The 14008-nt window shown below is 36.1% G+C and overlaps 1 protein-coding gene across 1 annotated transcript in view; it reads left to right on the top strand.

The window, feature by feature from the left end:
* Positions 1-8747, top strand: part of foxn2a (forkhead box N2a) — a 33994-nt gene extending 25247 nt beyond the window's left edge. The window contains exons 3-6 of the mRNA XM_084093984.1: positions 1179-1303; positions 3055-3104; positions 3496-3564; positions 7211-8747. Coding sequence (XP_083950110.1) covers positions 1179-1303; positions 3055-3104; positions 3496-3564; positions 7211-7638 — 672 coding nt within the window. The 3' untranslated portion in view covers positions 7639-8747. The remainder of the gene's footprint in view (positions 1-1178; positions 1304-3054; positions 3105-3495; positions 3565-7210) is intronic.
* Positions 8748-14008: the final 5261 nt, after the last annotated feature.

The following is a 14008-nucleotide window of genomic DNA, read 5'->3' as shown; positions in this document are numbered from 1 at the left end:
TCTCTCTCTCTCTCTCTCTCTCTCTCTCTCTCTCTCTCTCTCTCTCTCTCTCTCTCTCTCTGGATGAATATTGTTGGTGTTACATGGCTTGAATTTCGCTGTGGGATTGCACGTATTGCGCATGATTTTACTCATTCTCAGACTCAGAACCCAAAGTGCGTTCACATAAAATAATGTCACACAAAATAATGTCAAAATGCTGAATCACTCTCTTCTCTTGACTGAATAACTTTTATAGCTTTAATAAGGCAATTTTTTTATTTTTTTATATATATCCTACCTGTTAGACCTACCTGAAAGTCAAAGGTTACGAAACGAAAACAATAACTTTGTGCATTTTGACAGGGCAAGTAAAAAAACTGGTCTGACTGGGCCAATAGAAAAAAACTGAGCGCTGATATATCGAAGGGCAGGTAAATTTAATCTCAGAGATGTTAAATCTGAGACTGAGGGTTTTCTACCTTTAACCCTTGACTCCTGACAAAATCCATCCATTAAGTGCACTAATAATTGAACTGATGCAGTAATTATGAGAGCTCATGGATCAGATCCTGTCATAAACATCCTTTATGCCGCTTACAAGCACGTTCTGATGTTTATCGGGCGCTTTTAACCTCTGCTCGTAAACTCCCAGCAGGGCCTGTATTGCCAATCTCATGCTCAGATGATCACATTAAGACACTGTTCACCAGCGAGGACTTCTCTTCGGCCTGATGGAAAAGTGTCCGCCTGTTTTCCCATTTTCTTTCTGTGTGTTCGGAGTGAAATGTGCCGCTACATAAAAATGCTGTTTCTTGCACACCTGCCATTTTCTGACGCCAGGATAGACCTTATTCAGAGCGGCGCCATGACGGGTATGAAAGCGAGGCTGTGAAATTTCTTGGAAAGATTTTTTTCCAATGTTTCATGAGCAGAACAATCCAGCTCACTCGTTCTAATGGTCTATCTATAGCCTAGTTCTATCATTTTAATATTCTGTTTATCTATCGTTCTATTGGTCTATCTGTCTATGTCGATCTATCATTCAGATTTAGAGTTTGTGGTTCCAGTCGGAGTGACCTAATGGTTGTAATAAGGCAACTATATTTTTAACAATTTACTTCAGATGTGCTTGTCTCGTTCTGTCTCTGAGTATTTGCTCATCTAACTGTGTGTGTGTGTGTGTGTGGTTCTGGTAGGTTAATGGGAAGGGTTCTCTGTGGTGTGTGGACCCTGAATACAGACCCAATCTGATCCAGGCCCTGAAGAAACAGCACTTTCCCACAGCGCACTCCTTCTGCACACCCCCTGCTTCCCCACCCAGGTAACACACACATTTACTATAGTCCAGTCACCTTTATTTATACAGTGCTTTTTACAAAGCAGCTTTACAGAGATAACAGGAAAATAATGCAACAAAGTTTGTTTCCAGAAGAAAATAAGTAAGCTCAGTGATGTTTCATTTTTGTTGTAAAAAACGTAATTAATTTAGTTAATTTATGTATATATGTGACCCTGGATCACAAAATCAGTCACAAGTCGCACTAGCCAACTAAATATTGTATGGGTCAAAATTATCGATTTTTCTTTTATGCCAAAAATCATTAGGATATTAAGTAAAGATCATGTTCTATGAAGATATTTTGTAAATTTCCTACCGTAAATATATAAAACATTTATTTTTGTGAGTGAATGCAGCACAATCGCCAACATAAATGAACAACTTTAAAGGAGAATTTCTCAATGTTTCGATTTTTTTGCACCCTCAGATTCCAGATTTTCAAATAGTTGTATCTCGACCAAATATTGTCCTATACAAACCACACATCAATGGAAAGCTTATTTATTCAGCTTTCATGTGATGTATAAATCTCAATTTCAAAAAAATTACCTATGTGACTGGTTTTGTGGTCCAGGGTCACATACAGGATTTATAGGCTATAGTACAAACTAATGTAGGTTCAAGATGCACACTATTGTTCGTTGGAAATGTGTGGGACGAGGCCGATCCCGTTCTGTGCATTTCCATTAAAGAAAAGGTGGTTCTATGATGGAAAAATTCACCAACAACTCGCTCAGGCTAGAAAGATGCCAAACAAAACTGCATAAACCACAATCTCTATGAGCACCTGATGCTGTTAGGGTTCAAATATGGTGTGTGAATTGACCGCTACGCATTTTGATATTCATTTAAATGACGTCTGATTATTGTCAAAGAATGGCATTAAATTACTTTAGATGTTAAAATCTAAGGAACTAGGTGTTTAGTCTGTTCACACCATGAACAATAACTATAACGATAATGAAAAATATATAATTATAAAAATGACTTTAATTGTAAAAGAATAGCAGAATCCACAACCATAACTACAACTGCACAGAGAACAATATCGTTGAAATCATTTCCCAGCGGATGAGTGATCAAAACATTTAAATCAGAATCAGAAGGGGCTTCATTCAGACTGTCAGTCCAAATCAGATTTTCGTGCATATCCAATTGGAATCCGCTTATATTTAGCAAATGTGAACGGCATAAAATCACATGAAATGCGATTTTTTTTTTTTTTTTTTTTTTTTTTTTTTTTTTTTTTTTTTTTTTATAAATGCATTTTGAGCTAAATTCATATGTGGTTTGAAATCGCATTTATGAAAATCCGTTTCAGTTCCGCTCTAATCAGATTTTTCATCGTTTGCCACTTTCTCACGCCACGTAAAACGTAAACATGTAAGACGTTGTTATAGGAAACTGCAGAAACGAGAGGGGCTTTCGCACCGGATAGCTCTAGGAACTAACCACCAGCTAACTAGCATTTGTTCAGTTTGATCCAGACCGAGACTACCTCTTTTCGTCGGACCAAATTTCGTCTGTTTGGTGCGGACCGTGGTCCGGGGGAGGTTTCACACCTGTAATTTTGATTCGGATCAAACTGAAAAGTCTGAAAATTAAAGGGTGAAAGGGCCTTTAAAACCCTTATAGGTCTCCTTGAAGTTGTCACGCGCTCAGGTTGGTGGAACTGATTTGTGATCCTGCTTTGTATCTTACGGTGTGTGTCTGTGTTTCCGTCTGTGTGACAGTGCCTTCTCCCCCGCACGCCACCTCTTCCTCCAGGACTGCTCTCTGAAAGGTGAGACATGTCTGTTTTTCAGGCAAATGAGTAAAAAATTATAAGCGCCGGTTTGAAATCTTGAAGTTGAATTTATTTATTAGAATATTCTCATCTCTCTCTATAAAAATCAAGGAAATTCATTGGTCAGAAAGTATTAGAACGCTGTGAATTTTTTTTCTCCAAATATTTTCATTATTTATCTTTATAGAGCTTTCTCTTTCTCTGTCACCTTGAGTTTGGTAACAGTTGTTCACTCTCTCCTCTGTCTGGTTGGTAATGAATAATTCAAACTTCCTGAAGGGTTGCATGGAAACAGAGAAACTCCAGCCTCTTGAATTCCTCCATAGACACTCTCTCTCTCACACACACACACACACACACACACTGACCACTGTGTGTTCTTTTACAGAGTCTGACATTGATGCAGCGACTGCTATGATGCTCTTGAACTCGGCCCCCGGACACCACGCTGACACATGTAAGACCTCAATCTGACACTCTATAATCCTGTCTAACGCTATATATATATACACTATTTCTGTTATTCTATCTGACCTTTCTGTCTGTCTGTAGTTCATTCTATTTATCTATCATTCTGTTGTTCTATCAATCATTCTATCATTCTATCTATCTATCTATCTATCTATCGTTCTATCTATCTATCTATCTATCTATCTATCTATCTATCATTCTATAGTTTGTTCTATCATTAATTCTATCTTATCTATCTATCTATCTTTCATTCTATCTATCTATCTATCTATCTATCTATCTATCTATCTATCTATCTATCTATCTATCATTCTATAGTTTGTTCTATTATTAAATCTATCTATCTATCTATCTATCTATCTATCTATCGTTCTATCTATCTATCGTTCTATCTATCTATCGTTCTATCTATCGTTCTATAGTTTGTTCTGTCATTAATTCTATCTATCTATCTATCTATCTATCTATCTATCTATCTATCTATCTATCTATCTATCTATCTATCTATCTATCTATCATTCTATAGTTTGTTCTATTATTAAATCTATCTATCTATCTATCTATCTATCTATCTATCTATCTATCTATCATTCTATAGTTTGTTCTATTATTAAATCTATCTATCTATCTATCTATCTATCTATCGTTCTATCTATCGTTCTATAGTTTGTTCTGTCATTAATTCTATCTATCATTCTATCTATCGTTCTGTCTATCTATCTATCATTCTATCTGTCGTTCTGTCTATCTATCTATCATTCTATCCATCTATCGTTCTATCTATCTATCGTTTTATCTTTCTATCGTTCTATCTATCATTAATTCTATCGTTCTATCTGTCTATCGTTCTATCTATCGTTCTATCTATCGTTCTATCTATCTATCGTTCCATCTATCTATCGTTCCATCTATCTATCGTTCCATCTATCTATCGTTCCATCTATCGTTCTATAGTTTGTTCTATCATTAATTCTATCATTCTATCTATCTGTCTGTCTATCTATCTTTCTATTTATCTACAGTTCGTTCTATCTATCGCTCTATCAGTCTGTATCAGTCTGTCTCTCTCAAACACACTCGCATGTCCTGATAATCTCGCTGTTGGCAGTCAGTGTCTGCATCTGAGAGTCTGATGTTCTGCCCACAGTCTCCCTGTGCAGTGGATGAGTGTGTTTAGTTCAGGTTCATGCAGAAAGACACGTTTGCATCTTTATTTATGGGGATGGTTTCGCAAATATGTCTGTGTAATGACTAAAAGCTCTTGCTGGTAATTAGTGCAGCATTGCACTTCGTTCACACGTCTTTATCCTTGTTAAGCGCGTCACTGTAGTGTTCTCTACCTCTAATGAGCCTTAATCACCCATAGCAGAATAAACCATCACAAGAGTGCTTCATTAAGACAGGCGGATGAAAGTACTTGATGACGCGTTTCATAACGCCAGTTTACAGATTGATACTTAATATGTCAACTAAATGAAACAAGACTTTTGAATCTGTCTTGATCCAATGTTCAGATTTCTGTTCTGGATCTTTATGCAAATTATTGCATATTTAAAGGGGACCTGTTATGCTTTTTTATATTTTAAACTTTCTTTAGTGTGTAATGTTGAAAAAGGTTTCCTCCAGCAGTTCTTCTCTACATCAGTGTCACTAGTGTTGCTTTCGTCAATGAAAATTATGACGAAATATTGTCGTCAACGAACCGTTATCACCTGACGAAAACGAGACGAGACGCAGCGTAAATGCTGGTCATGTGACGATGACTAAAATAAATGTATAATGCAATATTGTTGACGAATAAAAACGAGACTAAATGTGGTTTACAAAATAAAAACTATGCTAAAATGTCTCTTCATTTTCGTTGACCGAGACGAGACGAGACGAAATGTTATAACGTCACGACGAATGAGATAGTTGTGCGTGAACCCATAGCTTGTCGGCTTTAATTCTGGTTTGCGATCTGGTCACCCGATTATCAGCGAATTTAACAATATTATTCCATTAGTTATTCTATTAAAATGTCTCATTGATATATTTGACACATTCATAATCATTACTTTTGCCGGTTCTTTGTGACAGCTGTATGTTATTGGCAGCGTCTCTGGTTACATGAACGCATCAGCACCAGAACATGGAGATTTTATTTTAGAGAATAATCGCATAATCTATTCGATATTCTATAATTAAATAACCTAATCGAATATTCAAAAATCGTGACTGATCCCTGCATGGAATCTCTTGTTTCTTTTCCCAAATCTTCGCTCACGTCTCACCATTTTCTAAAGGGATTATAAACGTTTCATCATTGGTTCGCTTTTAATTAGGCCTATTATATTCGTATTCTTTACTATGGTAAAGTAGAAAAACGCTGTAGGACAGATAGCCTACATTTGTACTTGCATGTCAAATTCTTTTTAACACAATTTGTGCTTGTTATTAGACATGGAAAGGCGCGTCAAGTTTAGTTGTAAAGCGCGTTTCACACGCGCGGGTGATTTTTTTTTTTTTTTTTTTGTTTCACTTTCTCTGGCAAATCTCAAACACAGCCTAAATATCTCACCCTTGTGGAGGATAAAATTCGCTCTTCAGACCAATTTACATCAAGTAGAAAACATGAAGATATCATAAAGAGCTCGATGGTCTCTTTCCTGCTCGTGTCCCACATCCCTCTCAGAGCGCAGAGTGGTAGGCTATATCACGCGTCTGTGTGGAAATATAAAACGAGTTTTTATTTTTTTTTAACAACCCCCGAACCACCGCCGGTAGTTGGTCCATTAACACCGCTGTGGTAAAAAAAACTGCCACCGTCACAGCCCTAAATATAATAAGATAACCTTGTTTGAAATACTAGATTGACTGGGTTAAATAGAATTGCATTACTAAAAAGAGACTAAAATACTAAAATTTCATTGACTAAAACTAGACTAAAATGTCATCAGTTTTCCTCGACTAAAACTTGACTAGACTAAAAAGAGTATGAACTAATAAAAACTAAAACGACAGCTTGACACAAAGACTAGACTAAAACTAAAATTAAAACAGACCGCCAAAAACAACACTAAGTGTCACTGTTCCCGAACTCCCTGAAACACCTCCATTGTAGTCTTGAGTTTCTTCCGGGAACGAACTCATCACAATATTCCTCATTATAATAATTCATACGCAGAATAAAGGGGCGGGGCCTGGTTGAGTTAGTTAGTAGTGTGTTAAACTGGCGGTTATGGTAAGGGGCGGGACATTTCCCAAACACACTCAAAGCGCTCGACCAATCACAACACACTGCTCCAGCCGACCAATCAGAGCACAGTGTGCTTTTCAGAAGGAGGGGCTTCATAGAGACAGGAACTAAACAGAGCGTTACTGACAGACTGGGAAGAGAGGAGCCGCAACAATGGAGAATATTCTAGTAGAGCCTAAAAACAAAATCAAGACTTTGAAAAAGGACATAATAGATCCTCTTTAAACATAACTTTTTAGAAATCTTGTAAAACAAATTTTTTTGTGCATTTCTTATTGTAATCAATCAACTGGGGAAGTATGTTGATATCTGTTACTTTACCTGGAGTGACACAAATGATGATTGCATTATGAGAGTGCCATCCATGTGATAACTGTTGTGGTTTGGTCCTCAGGTGACCCGGACAGCCCTATTGACCTCTCACGCCGGGACTCGGTCCTAGTGAGCAGCGACCCAAAGCAGGACCACAACTACAGCAGCTCGTCCTTCCAGCGCTGCTCGTCTCGCTCTTCCTCGTCCTCCTCGTCCTCGCTCTCATCCCTGGACGAGGCCGGCTGTGAGTCCGGCCAGGCCCGTCGCGCCGGGAGCGAGGGTTTCCACAGCGATGAAGACTCGGATGAGGAGAGGAGCTCGCGACTGCCCTCGCTCACCGTCAAGTGTCCTCTTCCGGGAAAACGGGCCCGGCACGAGTCCAAACCGGAACTGGACGAGGAGTTGAAAGAGGCGGCCGGGTCTCTCTTGCACCTCGCCGGGATCCGATCCGGCCTGGATCTCTCCAAGCAAACGGCCAAGAGTAAAAAACTGGAAAAGCACCGGAAATAAAGCCGGAAAAATCCCTTAGTGACAATTTTAACCCCTGGACTGTGTATCAGTGACTGTGCCTCCTCATTTTCCACATCATGGAAACCTTCTCTCTTGTTTTTCTTTTTCTTTTTCTACATTTTTCGAGAGAATTTCCCTCCCGGGCTCAAACTACGGCAATAGCAACTTTCAGGCGGAGGTGAACGAAGCCATACTGAGTGCGAATGGAGAAACGTTCCTGTACGTGCTTCAAGATGAAGGAGAAACGGAGGAGTTGGATAGGGAGAAATTGATGTTTTTTCTCTTAAACGTTTGCATGCTTCCTCTTAAAGTGAGTGTCCTACTCTTCCAAGTGAATCTGTGGTGTTTCTGCAGAGAACGAGTGCATGTCCGTGTTGTTCCCAGCACTAACCTCTCCCGTCGTCCACTCCAGAAAATGGAAAATGAGAATTACATCAAGAGTTCCCAGTTTTTTCTCTCTCTCTCTTTTATTTTTTTAATTTTTTTGAAGTACAAAACAAAGAAATGCAATAATGATCATCAGGCGGCTGGCGTGACGAGGCACTGGAGATCCCTGCGGATGGCATGCAGAAAGGATTTATGGATAACAGACACGTTTTTCTTTCTTTTTTTTAAAGGCTCCATCAGTGGTGATGTTTATGGGGTGAATCTCATGAAAATATGTCAGGGTCACACTTCACTCCAGAATAAAAAAAGAAAAGAAATTGTTTAGCATTCAAATGAAACCGGTTTTGGGAGCATTGAGATTCATTATTCCCATTTTTCTCAATAATTCTCATTACTGTTTTATATATTTAAATGTATATTTATGTTTATATGGATTTTTTTTTTGGTAGCACATCTAATATTACCATGCTTTAGAAATACTTTTATTACCAATATGTTAATACAAATCTGAGGTGGAAGTCGAACATACAAAAAAAAAAAATTCCTTTTAAAATCAGAAAATCAGCAAAAATTGGCATCAAATAATAGACTAATTTCTACCTTAATTCATTTTAAACTTTTTTTTTTTTTTTTTTTTTTTTGCTTTGCTTTGCTTTGCTTTGCTTACAGTAATGAGAGTTTATAGGAAAAATGTGCTTAGTTGTCAAGAAAATGTTAAATGCAAAACAAACTAAAAAAATAGGCAACATTTTTACAAATAAACAGTATTATTTCTTATTTGATCTTCTTGTTTTGTGGTGCACTACGACCTGCACATGTTCTTGACAGGTTTCATGAGATTTACCCTATGAGTCTTCATCAAATTATAAAGTTAAAAGCAATTAGATGCTCTACTGACTGGAATTAAAGCCTAATCTCGAATATCAACACAGGATCAACCATCACCGGAAGGATTAATAAACACAAAACGGCCCCAAATGGCTCTGAATCGACTCCGAATAAACACTAGAGGACTGGAACACATTTTCCCGTCATCCTCGTTTCTTTTGTCCGTGATCTGTTCAGATGCTCCATCAGTTTTGTGTGTGTGACCTGAAACAGGCCTTTCATGGCAGAGCTTGCCGTTTGATTCCCTCTGTCCAGACCCTATGCAAAAACACACAAGCCGTGTAGCTCTATATTTCCTCTTGGTATATATATATATATATATATATATGTATATGTATATGTTTGTGTGTGTATGTGATTATGTATGCATGTGGTTCTGTGCCCATTCGTTGCGTGTTTTAACGCAGTCAGCAGACTTCGAGAGGTCAACACTGGAGACTGTGGGTGTAGATGTACAGATGCATGTTCATATCACATGAAACCTGTCATATTTCACCTCAAAATCCAAGGAAAAATAGGAAATTATATTTTTGCATGAAGAGAATTGAAGGTTGAGATTTTTGTTTTCTTGACGTGACATTATTTGCTTGATAATTTAAGCACGCCCCCCCCCCCCCCCCCCCCAAAATGAGGCACACAGTGAAACGCCTTTTAAAATCTCATTTATTTTCATTACTGTAATGTGAAAACAAAAATGTATATATATTATGTAAATTGTAAAATATTATACTTCATGGTAGTATTTGTTGTATTGCCTCTAATTTATACTGATTTTAATTTAAAAAAATAATAGTGTTACAGTATTTGTTTAGCATAAAACAGTTAAAAATGTTTTACAGTAATGAGAAACGACACATAATTAGTTTTACAAACAAACTCAAAGAATTCATTACAGTATTGGGATCTGCTTCATTTTCTTTTTGTGCAATATTGTGCTTTTTCTTTATTTTTTATATTTTATTTTGGGGTGAAATATGATCCACATGTTTTCATGTGAAACTACTGCCACATTTACAAAAACAAAGCATGTTAGCACAGGTACATGAAACCGGATGTTTTAAATATGAATATTTATTGCCGCTGTATGTTTGTATGTTTGCCGAATGAAGTGTCCGGCACCAGGATCCACGTTTGCTGTTGTTTTGCCTCATTTGACCCTGTGTTTGCTCTCAAAAACCCCCAGAATCCCAGCAGCTCATCTGAAATGCAGGACCTGTGCCAAAACATGTAAATCACTGCCTCAAAGACACCTCGACGAGTTCATTGAGACGCCACATTTGAAAATGAAGAACAAAAGGGTCGCGTTTAATGAGCTGTTGAACTGTTCCTTTCATTTGGACCCACAACATCAGTGTCACTGTCTACAAAACCTGTTTTTGTTCCTCGTGTGCCAAAATATCAAAGATTATTTAATCACTGCCAAGGCTGGTTTACTAATCCTGTCTTTTTTTCTTTTTTTTGGTTCTTTTTTGTACATCAGGTTAAGAAGTATTGACTATTAACTAATAAAACTGCCAAGTACCTGTGAGGGCGAATCTCACCACGCATGTCAAGAAAATTATTCTTGATTTCGCCTTAAAATCTAAATAAAATAATTTAAGAAATGATATTTTACTTACAGAAAATAAAAACTATTCTAGGATGAATAAGATGGGTTTTTTTGTGTATTTTGACAATATTTTCATTTCATTATCATTATTGTAAAATTAAATAAAATTAAAATACATTATTGTGTAAAATACATATATGCATGCATGCACATATACATGCATGCATATATATCCTGATCATATAAATGCATAAAAATGTTAGCATAAATTTGCATTAAAATGGCATGCTATAATTTACATATATACATACTGTATATATACACATACACACATGCATATTATGCATATATATATATATAAATATATAGCATGCAATTTTAATGCAAATTTATGCTAACATTTTTATGCATTTTAAACTTGCATAGTGCATTTATATATATATATATATATTTACACACTCATTTTCTTTTTTTTTCTTTTTTTTCTTTTTTTGTGTGAAATATGATCAGGACATGTATTCGTGAGATTCACCCATGAAGCATTAATTTTGTAAACTGCCATGTTTCTGTACACTGCCACGTGACCCGCTGCTCGCTCGATATTCCTCAGAGGTTGAGTCGCATCTGTGAATGAGTGTGAAGATCCTCCGTGTGTTTGTGTGTGTGCGATTTCTCTTTAGTGTTTGTCTCATCATATTTTCTTCTGCGTAATATCGAGCGTGTGGAGACTGCATTGAATGATGTAAATAAATCACTGACAGCACCTCAGTATCAGTCTGTTACTGTCTGTCAGACGGACAAAACCCTCGTTTTTGTACGCTAACCTCTGTTAATAAAATGTTTCTAAAATTTATTTTCGCCAAAGATATGCAATTGCATTATATATGGTATTACTGAATAAAAGAAGCTGTTTTACTTAAGATGGTTTTGTCTAGATATGTGAAACCTATATAAACCTTTTAAACCTATATGTGCATATATATATGTATACAGTATACATAGTGTACATATATTGTTGTGTATATATAAGCTACAAAATTTGACTTTATATATATTTTTGTATGTATGGATATATATTTATATATTATATGTATATGTGTATGTATATATGAAGAGTTCAGATGCAAAAGCCTGAAATTTTCTTCTAGAATGATCATTTTTATTAAGCTTGTATATTTAAGTTCAATAATTTCACTTAAATGGCAATGCAAATTACCTATTAATTGTCATTTAAGTGAAATAACTTAAATATACAAGCTTTATAAATATGATCATTCTAGAAGAAAATTTCAGATGGCACTTAGAGGCTTTTGCATCTGAACTCTTCAAATGTACATATATTTATTTTTATATGTGTGTGTGTGTGTGTGTGTGTGTGTGTGTGTGTGTGTGAGTGAGTGAGTGTGTGTATAAGCTACAAAATTTGATTATACTGTATGTGTGTGTGTATATATACATATATAAATATACAGTATACAGGTGTGTGTGTGTGTGTGTGTGTGTTATATCCAGAAAGTTTTTTTTAGTTTTGTTTTACCTTTATTACATTGACAAATTAAAGACAGTAGGCTAATTTAATTTTATAAACATCATGTCTTCATAATATCACATTTATATTTATGAAAATGTATAGCAGCTTATATATTTTGGGATGGAGGTTCTTGTCTGTCCAAATACTGGGAAGTTTCATATTAATATTCTGGACAAACGGCTCCACCTGCTGGTTATATAATGAACTGGTTATGTTTTCTCTGATAAACTCGTGTAAAGAGTGTCAATCTAATGAAGCTTGTGTTAATTACCGGCTCACACAAGGCTTATCTAACAGACACTCGTGAATCCGTGTGTTCTGGCACATCTTTACACTGTGAAGTCTCAGAATAGACTCCATTGATAATTACAGCGAGCAGAAATTACAGCTCATATCCATGGCAACCGCACCACGCCAACCGTCGCCTAGCAACCAGACCGAGTTTGAGATGATGATGATGATGTGGGATGAAGTCAGTGCTGGAGCTGGTTTAGTTCAACACATTTATGTGTTATCATCATCATCTTTAAAATGGGAAATATTTTTGTTACCTTCACGTCAAATTAAAAATAAAAACAAACATGATTAACTTGCGCTGCCCAAACCATAAACTGATTCTGATTTTAAATGATTTGAATTTAAGTATCCAAATAATGTATTACTTTGTTCAATGGAAATCCTTGGAAAAAAAAAGTGAAGGTTAGTGAAGGGACGAATATTACAAAAAAGAAAATATAATTATATATTTCTATCAATATATAATGGATTATCCTATTTTTCTTATATCCATATGCTTGCTTTCACCATTTTTCAGAAATATATTGACTAGTGAAAAGAACAAAATAGCCAATTAGCATTTTGTTACATTTCTATAGTGAAATTTGTTTGATGTTCATTTGTTTTTGAACATAAAAAAAAAATGCTGATTGATTCGTTTCTACAGTGAAATTTAGTGAAAAATTACTAGTGAAAGAAAAATGTCAAACAATATTGGCCTATAATTAAATATAGCAAAACATTAACCTGTACATTTGATTATTTTTTATTTTTTTATGTAGGCCTACAATATTCTATTTTTATTTGGATTTCTATTCTTTTCTCTTGTTTTGTATCACTAAGGATGTTTGATTTCTATGGTGAACAAACTTTCAGAGAGAAAAACTTTAGGAGGAACCAAGAAAAAACTGAAGCGTCAACAGATATTCTCATAAGCTTTTCATAATATTCTCACTAACCCGTCTATCATGGATCTTGGCTGCTTCAAACTGACATCATTCATCTTTACATCATAACCGGCTCAGTCATCATCACCCTGTTCTTCTCAGACTCTTTTGTCTGTCTTTTTTTTTTCCTCCATGAATTCCAGCATCAGTTTCTTCTCGCTCGTGTCATGTCACGTGACATGTTCCTCATTCTCCTGTTCCTCAGCACAACCACTAGATGGAGTTGCTCACTCGATTCTTCAATGATCGTTTGCATGATTTTCAAGTCTTTCTGTTTGAAATTAAAGTCCCCTTTTAGTCAATCATTGTATCCCTTAAAACTCATCTTTGATCACCAAAATGATATATTTTTTCTTGAAAAAAAATCATTCATGCCTTAAAATAGCTTGAATGTAACTCTTGCCTCATTTAGTATACGCGGTTCTATGAATATGCAAATGAGCCCCGCCTCCACTCACTCACTCAGCTCAGAGATCCACTGGTTGACGATCACACGTTGATCTGATTGGTTACAAGGTAGTTTGTGACGTCAGAAACACCAGCGATTTCAAAACGTGTTTTTGAGACTGTCTTTGGTTCACTGCAGTTTTAAGGAGAAAATACTCAGCAATGCTGTCGACTTATGAATTTACACATGGTTTGTCTTAAAGCATATTAAAAACACCACATAGACATATAAACAACTTTAAAGCTTCATTTTCACCACAGGGGGACTTTACACGTAAAGGGTTAGTTCACCCAAAAATGAAAATGATCAAGCCACCAAGGTGTAAATGACTTTCTTCTCTCAGC

The sequence above is a fragment of the Abramis brama genome, assembly GCF_963993115.1.
Source record: "Abramis brama genome assembly, chromosome: 19".
Taxonomy (NCBI): domain Eukaryota; kingdom Metazoa; phylum Chordata; class Actinopteri; order Cypriniformes; family Leuciscidae; genus Abramis; species Abramis brama.
Note: the sequence above shows the minus strand (reverse complement) of the source record. Positions and strands in the feature narration are given on the sequence as shown.